The 20,537-nt window shown below is 47.7% G+C and overlaps 1 protein-coding gene across 4 annotated transcripts in view; it reads right to left on the reverse strand.

The window, feature by feature from the left end:
- Positions 1-20,537, reverse strand: part of LOC147725707 (uncharacterized) — a 175,212-nt gene that overhangs the window by 148,020 nt on the left and 6,655 nt on the right. For all 4 annotated transcript variants that reach the window (XM_086964387.1, XM_086964388.1, XM_086964385.1 and 1 more), the window contains exon 2: positions 17,720-19,522. In XM_086964387.1, coding sequence (XP_086820513.1) covers positions 17,720-19,376 — 1,657 coding nt within the window. In that variant the 5' untranslated portion in view covers positions 19,377-19,522. The remainder of the gene's footprint in view (positions 1-17,719; positions 19,523-20,537) is intronic.

The following is a 20,537-nucleotide window of genomic DNA, read 5'->3' on the forward strand; positions in this document are numbered from 1 at the left end:
ACTGTGGAACTTACTGACCTCAGGCCTCAGGGCAGAACCAAGCAGTACATGGGCCCGGACTGTGGAACTCACTGACCCCCAAGCCTCAGGGCGGAACCAGGCAGTCCCTGGGCCCAGACTCTGGAACTCACTGACCTCAAGCATCAGGGTGGAACCAGGCAGTCCCTGGGCCCAGACTCTGGAACTCACTGAAACGAAGCCTCAGGGCGGAACCAGGCAGTCCCTGGGCCCAGACTCTGGAACTCACTGACCTCAAGCATCAGGGTGGAACCAGGCAGTCCCTGGGCCCAGACTCTGGAACTCACTGAAACGAAGCCTCAGGGTGGAACCAGGCAGTCCCTGGGCCCAGACTGTGGAACTCACTGACCTCAAGCATCAGGGTGGAACCAGGCAGTCCCTGGGTCCAGACTCTGGAACTCACTGACCTCAAGCATCAGGGTGGAACCAGGCAGTCCCTGGGCCCAGACTGTGGAACTCACTGAAACGAAGCCTCAGGGTGGAACCAGGCAGTCCCTGGGCCCAGACTGTGGAACTCACTGACCCCAAGTCTCAGGGCAGAACCAGGCAGTCCCTGGGCCCAGACTCTGGAACTCACTGACCTCAAGCATCAGGGTGGAACCAGGCAGTCCCTGGGCCCAGACTGTGGAACTCACTGAAACGAAGCCTAAGGGTGGAACCAGGCAGTCCATGGGCCCGGACTGTGGAGCTCACTGACCCCCAAGCCTCAGGGCAGAACCAGGCAGTTCATGGGCCCAGACTGTGGAACTCACTGACCCCCAAGCCTCAGGGCGGAACCAGGCAGACCGCGGGCCCAGACTGTGGAACTCACTGACCCAAAGCCTCAGGGCAGAACCACAGTCCCTGGGCTCAGACTCTGGAACTCACTGACCCCAAGCCTCAGGGCAGAACCAGGCAGTCCATGGGCTCAGACTGTGGAACTCACTGAATCGAAGCCTCAGGGTGGAACCAGGCAGACCGTGGGCCCAGACTGTGGAACTCACTGACCCAAAGCCTCAGGGCAGAACCAGACAGTCCCTGGGCTCAGACTCTGGAACTCACTGACCCCAAGCCTCAGGGTGGAACCAGGCAGACCGTGGGCCCAGACTGTGGAACTCACTGAACCGAAGCCTCAGGGCAGAACTAGGCAGTCCATGGGCTTAGACTGTGGAACTCACTGACCCCAAACCTCAGGGCAGAACCAGGCAGTCCATGGGCCCAGACTGTGGAACTCACTGAATCGAAGCCTCAGGGCAGAACCAGGCAGTCCCTGGGCCCAGACTGTGGAACTCACTGACCCAAAGCCTCAGGGCAGAACCAGGCAGTCCATGGGCGCAGACTGTGGAACTCACTGACCCCAAGCCTCAGGGCAGAACCAGGCAGTCCCTGGGCCCAGACTGTGGAACTCACTGACCCAAAGCCTCAGGGCAGAACCAGGCAGTCCATGGGCGCAGACTGTGGAACTCACTGACCCCAAGCCTCAGGGCAGAACAAGGCAGTCCATGGGCTCAGTCTGTGGAACTCACTGACCCCAAGCCTCAGGGCAGAACCAGGCAGTCCATGGGCCCAGACTCTGGAACTCACTGACCCCAAGACTCAGGGCAGAACCAGGCAGTCCATGGGCCCAGAGTGTGGAACTCACTGAATCGAAGCCTCAGGGCAGAACCAGGCAGTCCCTGGGCCCAGACTGTGGAACTCACTGAACCGAAGCCTCAGGGCAGAACCAGGCAGTCCATGGGCTCAGACTCTGGAACTCACTGACCCCAAGCCTCAGGGCAGAACCAGGCAGTCCATGGGCCCAGACTGTGGAACTCACTGACCCCAAGCCTCAGGGCAGAACCAGGCAGTTCCTGAGCCCAGACTGTGAAACTCACTGACCCCAAGCCTCAGGGCAGAACAAGGCAGTCCATGGGCCCAGACTGTGGAACTCACTGAATCGAAGCCTCAGGGCAGAACCAGGCAGTCCCTGGGCCCAGTCTGTGGAACTCACTGACCCCAAGCCTCAGGGCAGAACCAGGCAGTCCATGGGCCCAGACTGTGGAACTCACTGTCCCCAAGCTTCCAGGCAGTCCATGGGCCCCGACTGTGAAACTCACTGACCCCCAAGCCTCAGGGCAGAACCAGGCAGTCCCTGGGCCCAGACTGTGGAACTCACTGAACCGAAGCCTCAGGGCAGAACCAGGCAGTCCCTGGGCCCAGACTGTGGAACTCACTGAATCGAAGCCTCAGGGCAGAACCAGGCAGTCCATGTGCCCAGACTGTGGAACTCACTGAACCGAAGCCTGAGGGCGGAACCAGGCAGTCCCTGGGCCCAGACGGTGGAGCTCACTGAACCGAAGCCTCAGGGCGGAACCAGGCAGTCCCTGGGTCCAGACTGTGGAGCTCACTGACCCCCAAGCCTCAGGGCAGAACCAGGCAGTCCCTGGGCCCAGACTGTGGAACTCACGGACCTCAAGCCTCAGGGCAGAACCAGCAGTCTCTGGGCCCAGACTGTGGAACTCACTGACCCCAAGCCTCAGGGTGGAACCTGGTAGTCTAGGGCCCAGACTATTGAACTCACTGACCCAAAGCCTCAGGGCAGAACCAGGCAGTCCCTGGGCCCAGACTGTGGAGCTCACGGACCCCCAAGGCTCAGGGCAGAACCAGGCAGTCCATGGGCTCAGACTGTGGAACTCACTGACCCCAAGCCTCAGGGCAGAACCAGGCAGTCCTCAGAGGCACACTCCTCTACAGACCACCAGGACCCCGCGCAAAATTCAGTGAAGATATCACGGACTTCATCACCCCACACGCGCTCCCCTCCAAAGATTACATCCTTCTGGGAGACCTCAACTTTCACCTTGAAAAGAACAACGACCGCAACACCACCACCCTCTTGGACAACCTCGCCAACCTCGGACTTAAACAACTGGTCACTTCCCCCACCCACATCGCAGGTCACACACTCGACCCCATCTTCACCTCTAGCAATCATGTCTCCTTCAGCCACACCACAGCTCTCCTCTGGACTGACCACAGCTGCGTTCACTTCACCTACAACAAGCCCCGACCCATCGCCAACCCCCAACCAACCCTGCAAAGAAACTGGAACAAAATCACCATCGACCAGATCTCCTCATCGCTCCTTCTAAACACCCCAGCCCACTCTTCTAACCCAGACCAAGCCGCCGCCAACTTCACCCTTTGGTTATCCAACACCGCCGACACCTTAGCACCACTGAAAAAACGTCAATGCAAACCTGGCAGCAAGAAGGCCTCATGGTTCAACGATGATCTTAAGAAGTCCAAGAAACTCTGCCGCTCACTTGAGAAGGCCTGGAAAAAAGACCCAACCACTAGCACCAAGGACGCCTTCAAAAACGCAACCCGCTCACACCACCAACTAATCCGAAAGGCCAAGAAAACAGCATTCAAGGATCGACTAGACAACAACGCCCACAACAGCAAGGAACTTTTCAACATCGTCAAGGAATTTACCAATCCCTCAGCCAACTCCAACGACATCACCCCCTCTCAAGCCCTCTGCGACTCCCTAGCCTCATTTTTCCACAACAAAATTGCAGACATCCACAACAGCTTCGACAACCAACCCGGAGACCAACCCACCCAACCATATGTTGAACATTCTCCCCCCTTGAACACCCTTAACGACTGGAACTCAATCTCCACTGAGGACACCATCCGCCTGATGAACTCCATCCATTCAGGATCCCCCACTGACCCATGTCCTCACCACATCTTCAACAAAGCAGACTCCGTCATAGCACCGCACCTCCGAGACGTCATCAACTGCTCCTTCAACTCCGCCACCTTCCCGGAAAGCTGGAAACACGCTGAACTCACCGCCCTTTTGAAAAAACCCACAGCGGACCACACCGAACTCAAAATTACCGCCCCATATCACTCCTTCCTTTCCCGGCCAAAGTCATCGAGAAAGCTGTCAACAATCAGCTCGCCGCTTTCCTCGAAGCCAACAAATCCCTCGACTCCTCACTATCTGGCTTCCGAGCAAAACACAGCACTGAGACCGCCCTTATCGCAGCAACAGACGACATTCGAACTCTACTGGACAATGGAGACACAGTCGCCCTCATCCTCCTCGACCTCTCCGCAGCTTTCGACACAGTCTGCCACAGCACCCTTTTACAACGCCTCAGAAACATCGGAATACAAGGAAAAGCACTTGAATGGATCACCTCGTTCCTCACCGGAAGAACCCAGAAAGTCCGCCTTCCACCATTCAAGTCCGAGGCCACTGAAGTCATCTGTGGCGTACCACAAGGATCCTCACTCAGTCCCACCCTCTTCAACGTATACATGAGCCCCCTTGCGGCCATCGCTCGCCAACACAACCTCAACATCATCTCCTACGCGGATGACACCCAACTGATCCTTTCTCTCACCAATGACCCCAGCACCGCCAAAACTAACCTACACGAAGGAATGAAAGAAGTTGCCGAATGGATGAAACACAGCCGTCTGAAACTCAACTCAGATAAAACAGAAGTCCTCATCTTAGGTACATCCCCCTCTGCATGGGACGACTCTTGGTGGCCGGAAGCCCTTGAAAAAGCACCCATCCCGACAGACCACGCACGGAACCTAGGCGTTATCCTGGATTCTTCACTCTCAATGAACAGACAAGTCAGCGCCGTATCCTCATCCTGCTTCAACATTCTTCGCATGCTCAAAAAAACATTTCGCTGGATCCCCACCGAAACCAGAAAAACAGTCACCCATGCTCTGGTCACGAGCCGACTGGACTACGGAAACACCCTCTACGCAGGTACCACCGCTAAACTCCAGAAGAAACTCCAACGAATCCAAAACGCCTCAGCCAGGATCATATTAGACATCCCGCGTAACGAACACATCTCCGGTCACCTGAAAGACCTCCACTGGCTACCCGTCAATAAGAGGATCACTTTCCGACTACTAACCCACGCACACAAATCACTCTACGACATCGGACCAGAATGCCTCAACTCACGACTGTCCTTCTACACCCCCCCCCCCCGCCAACTACGTTCTTCCAACCAAGCCCTCGCCACTGTACCTCGCATCAACAAGACCACCATGGGAGGCAGATCCTTCTCATACCTGGCAGCTAAAACATGGAACTCACTCCCCACTCACCTTCGCCTTACCCAGAACCACCTAGCATTCAGAAAGCAACTTAAAACATGGATATTTGACAAGTAATCCTCCTCCCCTCCCTAAGCGCCTTGAGACCCTATGGGTATGTAGTGCGCTATATAAATTCTTTGACTTGACTTGACTGACTGTGGAACTCACCGACCCCAAGCCTCAGGGCAGAACCAGGCAGTCCATGGGCCCAGACTGTGGAACTCACTGACGCCAAGCCTCAGGGCAGAACCAGGCAGTCCATGGGCCCAGACTGTGGAACTCACTGAATCGAAGCCTCAGGGCAGAACCAGGCAGTCCCTGGGCCCAAACTGTGGAACTCACTGACCCAAAGCCTCAGGGCAGAACCAGGCAGTCCATGGGCTCAGACTGTGGAACTCACTGACCCCAAGCCTCAGGGCAGAACCAGGCAGTCCATGGGCTCAGACTGTGGAACTCACTGACCCCAAGCCTCAGGGTGGAACCTGGTAGTCTTGGGCCCAGACTGTTGAACTCACTGACCCAAAGCCTCAGGGCAGAACCAGCCAGTCCCTGGGCCCAGACTGTGGAGCTCACTGACCCCCAAGCCTCAGGGCAGAACCAGGCAGTCCATGGGCCCAGACTGTGGAACTCACTGACCTCAAGCCTCAGGGCAGAACCAGGCAGTCCCTGGGCCCAGACTGTGGAACTCACTGACCCAAAGCCTCAGGGCAGAACCAGGCAGTCCATGGACTCAGACTTTATCTTAGGTACCCCCCCCCCCCTCCGCCTGGGATGACTCTTGGTGGCCAGAAGCCCTTGGAAAAGCACCCATCCCGACGGACCACGCACGGAACCTGGGCGTCATCCTGGACTCCTCACTATCTATGAACAGACAAGTCAACGCCGTATCATCATCTTGCTTCAACAGTCTTCGCATGCTCAAAAAAACATTTCGCTGGATCCCCACCGAAACCAGAAAAACGGTCACCCACACACAGGTCACCAGCCGCCTGGACTACGGAAACACCCTATATGCCTGTATCACTGCAAAACTCCAGAAAAAACTCCAACGCATCAGCCAGACTCATACTAGACATCCCACGTAGAGACCACATCTCTAGTCACCTGAAAAACCTCCACTGGCTCCCCGTCAATAAGAGGATTACTTTCCGCCTCCTAACCCACGCACACAAAGCACTTTACGAACTTGGACCCGAATGCCTCAACACACGACTTTCCTTCTACACCCCCTCCCGCCAACTACGATCCTCCAACCAAGCGCTTGCTACCGTACCCCGCATCAATAAAACTACAATAGGAGGTAGATCCTTCTCCTACCTCGCAGCTAAAACCTGGAACTCACTCCCCACTCACCTCCGTCTCACTCAGAACCACCTGGCATTCAGAAAGCAACTTAAAACTTGGATATTCGACAAGTAATTCCCCTCCCTTCTTCAAGCGCCTTGAGACCCTCCGGGTATGTAGCGCGCTATATAAAATCTTTGACTTGACTTGATTCTTGGTAAGCCATTTGAGGGTTCTTGATAGTGCATGGTTCATGGTCTTAATTTCTTCTGTTGATGCCACCTTGATGTACAGCTGGGTGTCATCAGCATACATGAGGAAAGCTAGGTTTGCTTTTTGTAGTATTTCTGTTAGTGGTTCCATGTAAAGATTAAAAATCGCCGGTGAGAACGTTGATCCCTGAGGAACTACTATTGTATTATTTGTTGGGCCAGAGAGGGTGTGTACCATGTGTACCAAAAATGCTTTCTTTCCACAGTTTACAGGAAATGCACCAGGGCTGAATCCAGGATCCAGCCCTGAGTAAGAAAAACAGGTGTAAAGTGATTTTATTGCATTTACTTAAAACTTCCCATTGAGCTCAATGTTATAATTGTGTTTAACTTGTGTTGCATATTGCAACAACTGTATCGATTGCATTTAAAAGTCTACTGCTATTTGAAAGTATTCAATTGCAACATCTAATTCTGATAAAGTATTTTTATACCCAATTGTGGTTCTTAAATAAAATATATTTTTATATACAAGAGCATTGGCCTGGAGTTCAGTTCTTGAGTGTGTGAGACCATTTGCTGAGTACAACAAATGCTTTACACTGTCCTCCGATACTGCCTTACTGCTCGACCAAGCTACCACTTTAGAGAGTAAGGTTATAGCTAACTTTAGCCTCTGCCAAACCTCTGGGGACTGTGGATTCTGCACACTGTACCTTACTTTGGTCCAGTGTATACATAGCCACTTTTACAGATATCATGTTAGCCACACCCGTTATTTCCGATCACAAAGTATTGGTCACCTAATTTGATCAGAGAGTTGTGGCAAGTTCCAAGATGAATCCCATTCCTTGGTACTGCTACTGTCTACTGGTCGCCTAAACAACTATCATTTTGGTGCTTTTGCGGTACAGGACTATTATTTTCTCCAATTCCAACTTAAGACTACTTTTATTATTTTACAGTCGTTGTTCTCTACTTTTACCTTCTTTCACCAGTTCCTTCCCTGTTTTACATAGACTATTGACTACTTTTATTAGTTTCCTATATATATTTCTTTTGTTGTGCGTTTATTATTCTTATTATGTTTGGCATTGTACCTCCTCCTGCCTATCTTAATTCCCCTGGGGAACCACCCATGGATTGGAAAACATGGGAAGTTATGTATCTGAAAGAGACTATCAGTTATAGATTACTTACCTTAGAGTTACCCCCAGGTGACTGGCTCCGGCGAGCTTTTCTTCAGCAGTACCCCTGAGCGTTGTAGGTGGCGTCTGTCGTCTCCACGTCAGTTGTCAGCGCTGTGGTCAGCAGGATGACGTCGCAGTGCCTACATAAACGCTGCTCCTGCACGCTGACATCAGTGCTTTCTTTTTCCGTGCTAGCCTAGTGCAGATCCGAAGAGAGCGTGACCCTTAGTCATTCTTTGACAAAACTTTTTTAGCCTTTTGTCTGCATCTTTTTTCAAGTCTTCGACTCCTGGTACTCGAGGGATGTCCCATCGTCAGCCTTGTGACTCCTGTCACAAGCTGATGTCTGTGACAGATTTGCACCTCGTGTACCTCTGGTGCCTGGAGTGCAACCACAACCCAAAGTCGTGCTCGAACTGTCGAGCCATGAACCAAAGTCTTTGCACGAGCGGTCCCGAAAGCTTTTGGAGGCCCGGCAGTCGGCTCGGTGTCGCTCCCGGACTTGCTTGAGAGGAAGGTCTCGAGACCGGTTGCGAAGTCATCACACCTCATCTAAGTCTTCGCACTCCTCGGGTAAGTCGAAGCACAAGAAGGCGAAGAAGCACTGTCGCTCTTAGCCTTCCCCCGGTCGAATGACACTACTCAAGGATTACTGCGCTTCCACCCAGTTTACGGGGGAGCTGGGGCATCCCGTGCCCGGCTTCGTACATTCTACGAAGCCCTCCACAGTGCGTTTGGGCATCTTGCTAGAATGGCAGAGGCCACTGGGTGAAAGAGTTTCTGCAAAGCAATTAATAACTGTCCCCTCATATCAGCAAGAAATTCAGCAGAACTTAGCTCATAAGCTTCCAAACACTGCACCATGCAAAGTTTGGGATTATCCGGGAAAGCAGTATAGGAAATGGATGAAAAATGACATTTGGTGCGACGAGATATCGAAAAAGTAACTCCCTCAGGAGAAAGAATCCACCCTGCGAGATCCAAAGCTCGGCTGTCTGACACCCTCTGACAAGACATTAGGCAAAATAGCATAGTAAATTTGTCCAATAGTAGCTTTCACAATAGATTTTTATTGCCTGGTCAAGACTCCAAATCCGTAGGACCACAGTTATATCCCACAGAATACTTAGGAAGAGGAGGACGGACCTTATGGATGCCTCTCAACAACAGGCAGAGGACCTGCCGAAATGGCGGACTTAAAATTGTTAACAGCTCTATACACCGTACCTGTGGGAGTCAGAGATGACAAGAAATTTATGCACAAACTACAATCCGCTCCAACAGGATCTGCACCCCGTTCACGGCACTAGCCGCTCCAGCATTTCCAAGGGGAACAGTATTGCTTATGTGTGCTGGAAAACCAGGCCTGACTGATTCACTCATTACTCTCCTTCAAAAGTCCAGGGATGCTCCATCTATCCCTGAAACCCTCCAACCTACTAGAGAGAGGTGTTGCGACAATCAACGGATGAGGAGATTCACCTGAACCCAGAAGGAGAGTCCAGCGAACGGAATCAGAATCGGACAGGCATAGGCTAGCTTCAGACAAACTGGAAACCATGCCTGCGCTATCCAAAAAGGTGTCACCAGCCCCAGTCGGCTCGTTGGCGGCGCAACTGCGTTAACACTCTGGGGATCATCAGGAATGGGTGAAAAGGTATAGCACAGGTTGGGGGCCTAGTCTGGAAGAAAAGTATCCATGACTTGGGTTTCCGGATCTGGATGCCAGCTGAAGAACGTCAGAAGTTGGCGGTTGGAATGAGACGCAAAAAGTTCTATTGGAGAAGGGCTCCAGTGGCAACTCAGCACATGCAACACTAGAGGATAGTGCCTCCAGTCACTGATATCCTGAAGGTGTCGGGACTGCCAATCCACAACAGTATTGCTCCGGCCTGGAAGATATTCCACTACCACAGAGACGCAATGCTGTAAGCAAAAATGCCAAAAGTCCTTGGCAATCTCTGCCAGAATGTGGGATTTCGTCCTGCCCAATTTGTTCTCATACCGAACTGCCGAGATAGTGTCCATACAAAGCAGTATGCAACAATTCGACCTCTCCGGAGAAAGGCTGCGAATTACAAAGGAGCCTGCTAGACGTTCCAAGCACTTGATGTGGAGGGATAGTTCCTCCTGAGACCAACGACCCCCAGTTGAAACAGGGCCGCAGCGAGCTCCCCAACCCCAGCATTGGACTCGATCACTATCTAGGGAGATGAGACAAATATTGCCATAACATTTGATCTAATCACCACAACACCTCCGACCTCGCCTCCTCTGCGAGGAGAATCGGTTCTATGTAGTTGAGACCTTTCTGGAGATGCTGAATCTTGAGTCTCTGAAGCGCACGATAATGCAGAGGACTAGGAAAAATGGCCTGGATCGATGAGGCCATCAAGCCCACCACTCGAGCTAGCGACCTCAAGGATACAGTCCACTTGCTCAGAGTCTCTCAATTCTTTATTGATGCTCCAGACTTTTTGGGGGGAGAGAGTCAGTCGGCAAAGGGGGGAATCTACCTGAAATCCCAGGAACTCTATTCGCTGGGAAGGAGTCAGAACTGATTTCTGAGAATTCACTATGAAGTCCAGATCTTGGAGAAGAAGGATTAACCATTCTAAGTGAGTGATAGCCCACCAGGGGCACTGGGCCATGAAAATGATGTTGTCTAAGTAGGTAATCTGACACAAACCGCGAGCTCTCAAGGATTCCACCACCAGCCTCAGGAGCTTCATAAAAGCACCAAGGGGCGGAGGAGAGGCCAGAGTGGAGGACCCTATACTCGTGACAAAGACCTTGGCAAAGGAACAGGAGAAAGCATCTGTGGGGTGGAAAAATGGGTAATGGAAAGGTACGTGTTCCTTAAATCTAGCCGAACTATCCAAAGCCCTTCTTGAAGAATATCTTTCAGGCGAGAGATATCTTGAAAAGGTTGTAAACAATCCAACCATTGAAGTGCCAGAGATTCAACACCAGACGAGAACCACCACCCTTCTCCACCAGGAAGATGCAACTGAGAAAGCAGTGGGAGTGAGGGGCTGCTACCTCTATTGCGCCCATTTGTAGGAGTGTGAATTTCGAAGGAGATGAAATCTTGCTCTCGTTGAGATAAGACATCATGGCGGGAGGAAGGGCTTGTATCGGGGAAACTAGAGAACTCCAATCTGTAACCCTGAATGATATCTAGAACCCAAGCATCCTGTGTAAGAATCTGCCAAACGTGTAGGAAAGACTGAATACTACCTCCCCAGTATCACATCAGAAAACTGAATTAATCTCACCTGTGGCACCAGATTCCTGGGAGGAACTCCAAGATCCTTCATAGCGACCTCTCCGGAAACTATTCTTGTTGGGTCAGGGCAAGAGGGGTAGAAGGCGAGTTTGTTGGGATCCGGATTACCACCTCTATTCTGTTGGTAGAAATCGCTCTATGGGCCTTGCTGGAATCCGCGGCCGAACATGCACCCTCTAAAACTTCCGGCCCTGCCAAAAATTGGTCAAAAGACCTTATGAGGAGACCCAGTGGATTCCGGGTGGACCATCTCAAATGGCTCAACGGTAAGTACTTTAGCTGGGGGGGATGAGGTCAACGTGAAGCGCCTTGCTCGCTGGTTTGTTTACTAGGGCCAGGTTCATCCTCCTGTTCCAAATCTGGGCTGAGAAGGAGCTGAAGTCCTCGCCTTGTAGAGGATATGGGGCGAGGCCAGTCTCTCAAAATCAGCAGCAAGTGGCCCTCTAGGACGCCTGACCATGCTGTACACACGGAGGAGGGGTAGGGAGACAACCCTGCTGCTCAGCATACCCACGTAGGTGTCTCTTTAGGGGCACAATGGCTTTCACCAGAGCTTCAGTTGCTCATTGTTGCACCCCAACGTCCAGAGCTTCCACCAGGTCTTGCTCCAGAGACCCAGCCAGGTCTTCATAATATCCCTCTTTGTAGTACTCACCTATATTCTGAATGACTGCGCACCTAACTAAAAGGTGTTTCAGGCGGGCAGAAGACCAAAATTCAAAGGATAAGAGGAGAAAATCAATCCTCAATCTGGGGAGAAAAGAGTTAAAACCCCAGAAAAAGCAGGTCTCGCGAATGGCCATTGGTGGGGACCTGGAGCCAGGCTGGGACACACTGGGCAGGAGTAGAGGGGAGGGATGGACTAGTGAGGAGGCACGGGCCTGCGAAGGCACCCCATTGCGGCGCAATGGAGGGAGACTCTAGATGCTTGGGAGCACCCAGAACGGTAAAATTATTCTGAAGATGGCCCCAGACTCGGATGGATGCGAGTTTTTAACCAGGGGGGTGGAGGAAAGAGCTAGCACTTCATAAATGACAAGAATAAGCCGCGAGTATGACCAGAATAAGCAGTGAAGAAAATAGTTACCAGAGGGCAGAATTTGTGGATTTAGAGGAAACGAGGGGCTTGGATGACAGACATCCCTGGGAGCCACTCTGCATGACACAGTGTTCGGAATTTGCAGATTGGGCCACTCCCCTGATCCCAGTCTAATTAGTGATATTACACACCTAGATTTTTTTTTCCAGACCCTGGAAGATAACACGCTACCCTGCATATGTTTGTTAAATGTTAACTTTTAAAAATGCACCATTAGGGAGCTCTCCCCGTTGGAGCTCCTACTGGAGATGGATCGCACCATCAGACGAATATAGGTGCATGAAGTCGGGAGAATATGTTGTAAAGCTAGAACTTTATCAGCACACAGTACTCTGGACAATTTATTAGAACTGCTTATGATATGCAAGTTATTCTTAAGTAGTGTATAGTTGATGCTAGGACAGAATTTGATGGGCTGGAACCGGTACGCGCCGTTTGTTATTTTTTGCAACAAAATGGAAAACTGTAAGATGGTCATGATTTGTATCTGCTCATGTTAAGTTACGATAATTGCCAATAGAAATATTTTACAAAAAAAACAGAAAAAGCAGGTCAGAAATAAACCATCAAGGTATAATAATGAAAAAGAGTAGAGGGAGGACCTGCAAAAACAAACCTCGGCAGAGATTAAGGATATTTTTTTAACCAAAGGCCACAGGGCATAATCGGGAGCCACATGCTTGAAGGGCAGAGATAGGAGAGGATATAAGTGTCATGCACGTTCAGATCCACGCCTCTGATCTCGGAAGCAATAAAAATGGCCACAGCGCAAGCATGTTAGCCACTCAACAATGAATATAGAAAGAGGATCACTCGACAAGCAGTCGAGTCCTCACTCCCGCTTCACATACATAGACATGGGCTCTAGTGCCACGTCGGGAGGACGAATGCTTACAATGCAAAATAAAGATACCCACGAGAGCGGGGGACACAGAATAACAGGCCGAAGCCCCGTAAGCAAAAGTAACGCAACAAGCATGAGTGTGTAACATAGAAACACATTGTTGAAAAATATAAAACCTGTGAACATGAATTGAAAGCACAAAAGATATAGGAATGCAATTAACTGGCTGCAAAGCAGCAAAGAAAGAGGAAGCTCATGTAATGCTGATGGGTTATATAGGGAAGGGTCTCTATGGTTGGTCAGGTGACCAGATGGGGTCATGGGAAATGCAGTGTTTGGAAAAAAAACTGTAATTGCCAGCTTTTTTGAAGCAGTAAAAGAAGGAGAAGCATAATCGGGCCTCCGGTCCGGATATAGAATTTCTTCTGAAGTCCAGTTAAATGTGGTTACAAAAAGTGTAGATGCCCATCGGTCAGTTAGAGGAAGCGGAAGGATTCTTTGGAGGAGGGAGAGCGGACGTTCGGTGCCATGGCCCTGCATTGAACTGTGAGAATTCTGCGTATCGGTTTTTTGGAGTGTTCAGAAAAATGGCGCACAACTTGTTACGGTAGGGTAGTGGTCAATAGGTTCTTGAGAAAGATATTTTGGTAGGTGCTTCTTGGCCAGAGGAAAAACCTTAACCTCTGTGAAGAAAGAAGGACAGAGACCTCCTTTTCTGTGAATTTAGGCGAAAAGTCCAGAGCACACAATATGCATAAATAGACTGGTTTGTCTTAGAGTAGCGATAGTAGGGATCAACCGGACAAAGCGTATAGTTTTTCAAAGGTTTTATTCACCCACATTGTTCCCCACTTGGGAATCACTGGAAATACAAATCAAGCCGACACGTGTTTCGTCACAACATATGGCTGTGACTCTTCAGGGCTGGAAGAGAATAATCCAAAATAATTTAAAAATTCAAAATTGAAAGGAATTACGTTATATGTGGTGAGAAGGAACACCCGTGTAGTGGAAACCAACACAGTAGGTGTGGGAACAGGAATTTTTTTTTCTTCGTGTTTATCAGCAATTGCTGTAGTTTGTTGACCAAGCAAAATGTAAAGTGCCTAGTGTCAGGGATAGAACCAATGTGTCGTGACTTTTGGCGCGATCGGTGTAACAGTAGGTAAATAACAAGATATACGTTACATGCTCATAAGAGTGCAAATGTGCAGTGAGACACAATATTCTTAATGTTTCTGCCATAATAAACACATAAACAAATCAATGGTGATCCTATTTAAACAGAAGTATCATATGTCGTACTGTAGGCATACAAATACTAGAAGTGGGAATAAAACTATCGGTTATTGAGGGTATCCTATCTAAATGAGAGCTTAGTTGGAGAAGTAGGAGTTTGTTATTAATTGTCTATAGTCAGAATAGAGGATTCCATTTGGAGATATCGGAGTTGATTCATAAATGTCTGTAGTCAGAAGTGATTGATACATGCTATATAGTTTCATCAATGTAAGTATTGCATTTTCATAATTTGAAAGACATCAATAAACAGCTGGATAGCAAACTTTAGCTCCGCGTAAATCCAGTTTGCGTCTTTAGAAAGAACCCCAATTAACAAGGTTAAATGAGAATTAGCGCTTAATCATTGTGCATATAAATGAGCACAAAACGCTCGTATCAAAAACACTCGTATATAAAAAAACAACACTGTTGTGTCACTGCAAATTAGAACACGGAGAAATACGATATTGTCAATGTGCATGAAAATAATACCTTCAAGCATTACAAACATCAACACAGCCGTGTCTCCTAAAGTATCCCTTATCGTGTTTAACCAAAACAGGTAAAATTATACGGTTTAGAATCATTTCAAAACAATCAACATTGCCGTGTCACTATACAAAACTAACAGTTTCGGGTTTATCGACTGTCGGGATAATTTTACGGTTTTGACCCCCATAAAACAAACTGTGCAGCTGTGAAAAAGGGTAAAATGATGGGATAAAAGAAAACGGAAGAAGTATGGGTAAAATTGTCTTTACCTGATCTAAATAATCAAAAGGCGGGGTCTGCAGAAAGTGAAAAGAATCAAAATGGGAACAGTGACGTTAAGGTTTCTTTTTACAAGTTTACTTTAAGGCATCAGTGAAAACAATCACTGACGAAATAGGAGATGAAACTCACCGGTGGACCGGTGATAATTCCAACCCGGGCTTGATCGGGTGGTTTTAAAGTGTGAACGGGCGGCAACAATTGGTTTGCCGGTGCCGATTCTTTTCACTTTCTGCAGACCCCGCCTTTTGATTATTTAGATCAGGTAAAGACAATTTTACCCATACTTCTTCCGTTTTCTTTTATCCCATCATTTTACCCTTTTTCACAGCTGCACAGTTTGTTTTATGGGGGTCAAAACCGTAAAATTATCCCGACAGTCGATAAACCCGAAACTGTTAGTTTTGTATAGTGACACGGCAATGTTGATTGTTTTGAAATGATTCTAAACCGTATAATTTTACCTGTTTTGGTTAAACACGATAAGGGATACTTTAGGAGACACGGCTGTGTTGATGTTTGTAATGCTTGAAGGTATTATTTTCATGCACATTGACAATATCGTATTTCTCCGTGTTCTAATTTGCGGTGACACAACAGTGTTGTTTTTTTATATACGAGTGTTTTTGATACGAGCGTTTTGTGCTCATTTATATGCACAATGATTATGCGCTAATTCTCATTTAACCTTGTTAATTGGGGTTCTTTCTAAAGACGCAAACTGGATTTACGCGGAGCTAAAGTTTGCTATCCAGCTGTTTATTGATGTCTTTCAAATTATGAAAATGCAATACTTACATTGATGAAACTATATAGCATGTATCAATCACTTCTGACTACAGACATTTATGAATCAACTCCGATATCTCCAATTGGAATCCTCTATTCTGACTATAGACAATTAATAACAAACTCCCACTTCTCCAACTAAGCTCTCATTTAGATAGGATACCCTCAATAACCGATAGTTTTATTCCCACTTCTAGTATTTGGCATTATACCTACAGTACGACATATGATACTTCTGTTTAAATAGGATCACCATTGATTTGTTTATGTGTTATTATGCCAAAAACATTAGGAATATTGTGTCTCACTGCACATTTGCACTCTTATGAGCATGTAAGGTATATCTTGTTATTTACCTACTGTTACACCGATCGCGCCAAAAGTCACGACACATTGGTTCTATCCCTGACACTAGGCACTTCACATTTTGCTTGGTCAACAAACTACAGCAATTGCTGATAAACACGAAAAAAAAAAAATCCTGTTCCCACCCCATCTGTGTTGGTTTCCACTACACAGGTGTTCCTTCTCACCACATATAACGTAATTCCTTTCAATTTTGAATTTTTAAATTATTTTGATTATTCTCTTCCAGCCCTGAAGAGTCACAGCCATATGTTGTGACGAAACACGTGTCGGCTTGATTTGTATTTACAGTGATTCACAAGTGGGGAACACTGTGGGTGAATAAAACCTTTGAAAAACTATACGCTTTGTCTGGTTGATCCCTACTATCGCTACTCTAAGACAAACCAGTCTATTTATACATATTGTGTGCTCTGGACTTTTTGCACTGCATTGAACTGTTACTCTTCATTTTTGTAAGGAACACATACTGAGCGGCCCTCCAGCGTGCTTAAACTTCAACTTTTGCGAATATAACAGTTTCTTCTTGTCCAGTGAAGAGCAGTGTTTCCACAACTCTGTCCACTGCGTGTAGATTTTGTGCTTTCATCTACAGTTATTTGCTACCCACACCTACACAGATATCTGATATCATCAACTGTGTTCGATTTTAAATCAATCTCTGTTGTTGCACGAGCTTTGCCTGATGACAAAACTTTGTTTATTTAGGAGAACAGGTGTTGGACAATGCACACTTTGGTTGTTGCTTGAAATCACAGCAACGTTTAGGGCCATGACCTCCAGCTCAGCCTTATACTACAGAAATTGAAATAAGTTGATGGAACCTGCGACTCTGGGCTTTGAAGGGCATTTACTCCGTTTGTGAATTTGTATCTAATTAATGCGGATATTTAGGGACTGGAAATATAAATTATTCTTACACTCTTAAGGGGTGGTGGAGCAATGAGCAAAACACTTCCTGGCTGAAAATACAGTCTCCAACCATGCCCTCTGAACATGGCAGGTTGCAGGCAAAGATGCACACCCACAGTATTTTAAAAAGAATATTTTGCAAAACATTTACTTACACTAATTTCATATTTTTAGCAGCCATCGATGTGATCATTTAAAAACAAAAATAAAAACGCACCTGCTTCAAAATACAATCATTTGCCGGAAATTGGGCCAGCCAGCTCTGCCACACCTATGTTGGTTGGGGGCCCGAGGAAGAAGGCAACGAAAATGAATAAATACCCACTGCCCTTAGCAACGTTTTTCTGCAGTTAGTTACAAGAGTACAGAACCAAAGCATAACAGCATGCATACGCAACTGTTGTGGCAATGTCTTGTGTCTATGTGTATTAAGAATGCACAGCCTACAGTGGTTGGCTAGAAAACTTTGTATGACATATGTCACATTTTCTGTAGCAAGAACACAAGAGCACATTACAAACCATCCAATACAGAAGTTTAGAAATTAAAAAACCTCACCTTTAGGATCATTCGACACGAAGTTTCTCCAGTCGTGATACTCCCAATCAGACAGGTCCTCATCATCTTGGAATTCTAAGTCGCACTCATTTGAGCTGGACAGTCCGTCATCTTTGTGGCTCGTGGAAGTTTGGTCGTCTGACAAGGACAGCTGATGTTCCTGGACTGTGGAGTGGTTGTAGGGTAAAGCAGACGGTATATGACCTTCTTGGACTACGGGGTCATGGGAAACCAACTGCTCTTTTCCTTCTTCAAAATCCATATAGACTGTGTACTCGTCAAGATGCCATGGCGTGTACTGCTCCTTACCCGCCACTTCTTGGTTCATGGGGCGGTGGAAATCCATGCAGGGAGGACCCTCCTTTTCTTGAATCTTGAAGGGGCCTGGGGGATCTGCCTTGTTATCAATGTTCGAGTGCCCCACAAAGTTTTTCAATTCCCCAACAAAGGACTTTTCCCTTTGCATTTCCACTTGAGTGAGTAAATTCTGTTGTTCACGAGCAGAGGTTGTACTCCCTCCTGCAGCAGCCAATGTGACAAGCAGGTAGCGGCCATTCTCACCTATCATCTCTCCCTCTTTGCTAGGTATCAATTGGACAATGGCATTCTGATAATATGCGGAAGATGGGCCCTCTTCTACTTCCATCCCCACGCTCTCTGCCAAACCCATAAGATCTTGAGCAGGTGTCTGACCAATGGGACATTCCTCCCCTACTTCAGTCTTCACATGGCTCACAGAAGCCAGCTGATCAGCAGCATGCATCTGTTCTTCCATTTTTAAATGGCTCGCACAAGTCTGCTCATTATTGGCATACGCCTCATCTTTTCCAAACATTGGCGGCTTTATACAAGCCTGTTGACCAATAGCATACGCCTCTTCAACCTTTATGTGCCGCATACAAGCCTGTTCATCAATGGAAACATCCTCTTCTTCAATCTTTATGTGTGAAATACATGCAGGTTGATCAATAGCACACGCATCGTCGTCTTCAACCTTTATATGCCACAAGCAAGTTGGCTGATCCATAGCAGGCAGCTCGTCCCCTTCATCAGCCGTTACTTGAATCACCAAATCCTGGCTGCCAGTAGCTGATACTTCCTCAGTCGTCACCAGACCTCGGCAGACCTGTCGATCACTGGCAGATGCTTTCTCACCTTCCTCAATCCCTACTAGTTTCATGTGGTACTGGAAACCGTTGAAAGAAGCCTCTTCTGATTCTAACTTTATGTGGCTCACAGAAGAGTGGTGATCATTCGGAGAAGCCTCTTCAACTCTTTCAGTCTCCATATCTTGTTGCCTGTCATGAGAAAAAGCCTCCTTGCCTTCCTCAATCTTCACTGGGTTCAGATAAGACAGAGGATCACTGGCAGCGACATCCTCGGATTCTTCAATCACATGTTGATTGTACCCCCAAGGATTGGAAGTTGTCTCCATGGTATTTTCAAACTTCGTGTGGCTCTCATAGGCCTGGCAATCGCTGCCAGATGCCTCACCAATCACCACTTGTTGAATATCGTCCTGCCAATCACTTGATGTGGTCATGTCACCTTTAACTTCCACTTGCGCCATTAAAAACTGTTCATCACTGGTAGAGGCCTCCTCAATCTTCACCTGGCTTGCACGTGTCTGGATCCCACCGGAAGAGGCCTCACTCATCCTTCTTCCCTTGCTACATGGAGTTGTGGGGGTTATGAAGAAAGGTCACCTTGTCGATCTTCTTTACCTGATATTTAGACTTCTTGTGATCGCTTCAGTCCACCAACCCTGTATCTTGACTGCATGATGTTTAGCAATCAAGCTCCCTGAGAAGAAAGAAAATTATTTAAAATATAGTATAGAGAGCAGAGAAAAGGCACAACTACTCATGCAGCAACAGAACTGAGGAATTCAAGAGGGGCTGCGATATTTGAATTCCTCCTGCTAATGAAAACAACCCTTCCCGGAGATCAACCTTCATGCTTTCACTTCATAAACCTTTAATGATTTCCATTTTGTTACGCTTCTTACCATGATGAGGAAGATGGTCGCTTGTCATATTGTCTAAATGATTTCTTTTAATTTATAAATAAAAAGTTGCATTTCCCAACAAGCTCTTTACCCACTGATCAGTAATATGAATTTTCATGAGTTTACTTCACTTCATACTAAAGAAAGAGTAAAGAGAATGATTTGGATCATCCATTTTCTAATAAAGAGTCTCTTGTGAGATTATGTAATGGTCTCTAGATATATTCATGTCAAGCTGGGTTTGAAATACCACCTGGTAAACACATCTTGAATAGACAAGAAACTCACTCTTTTAACAGACAAGCGAAGAAAGTGTGGACTCAAGCCTCATAATGTTTTGTTGAGATGCTGATAAACTGCAAACCCCATTTATGCTTTCAAGGTGTGATCAAGATGCTACCGTGGTGTGAAGTCTTCACTCCTGGTAATTCTGGAAATAGGAAAGAATGCCAGGAGCGCGAGAATCACCAAAAAGGTAACTCTGACCGGCTGAATGGAATCAGAGGTTACAGCTCATTAAGCTGGGACAGCCAGGCCTCATTTGAAGAGGTTGTGGAAACCCAGCTGGCCTAAAGGCGGGGATGGTGCAGGCTCACAATTCCTGCTGTCTGAAGGCAATGGAGACAGAAGTCTTAATGCTCTGCACTACCTCCTTTGAGAGCTGATGGGGCCAACACAATTATCTTGATCTAGCGCTAACTTTTACAGATGGGATGTAAGAGCACTTCATTTGACAGCAAAACAGAACGAAAGCAAAAACACTGATGCTTCAGAGATGCATATAACAAGTAGCAAATAAAACAGAGCTCA

The sequence above is a fragment of the Lissotriton vulgaris genome, chromosome 3_2 (assembly GCF_964263255.1).
Source record: "Lissotriton vulgaris chromosome 3_2, aLisVul1.2, whole genome shotgun sequence".
Lineage (NCBI taxonomy): Eukaryota > Metazoa > Chordata > Amphibia > Caudata > Salamandridae > Lissotriton > Lissotriton vulgaris.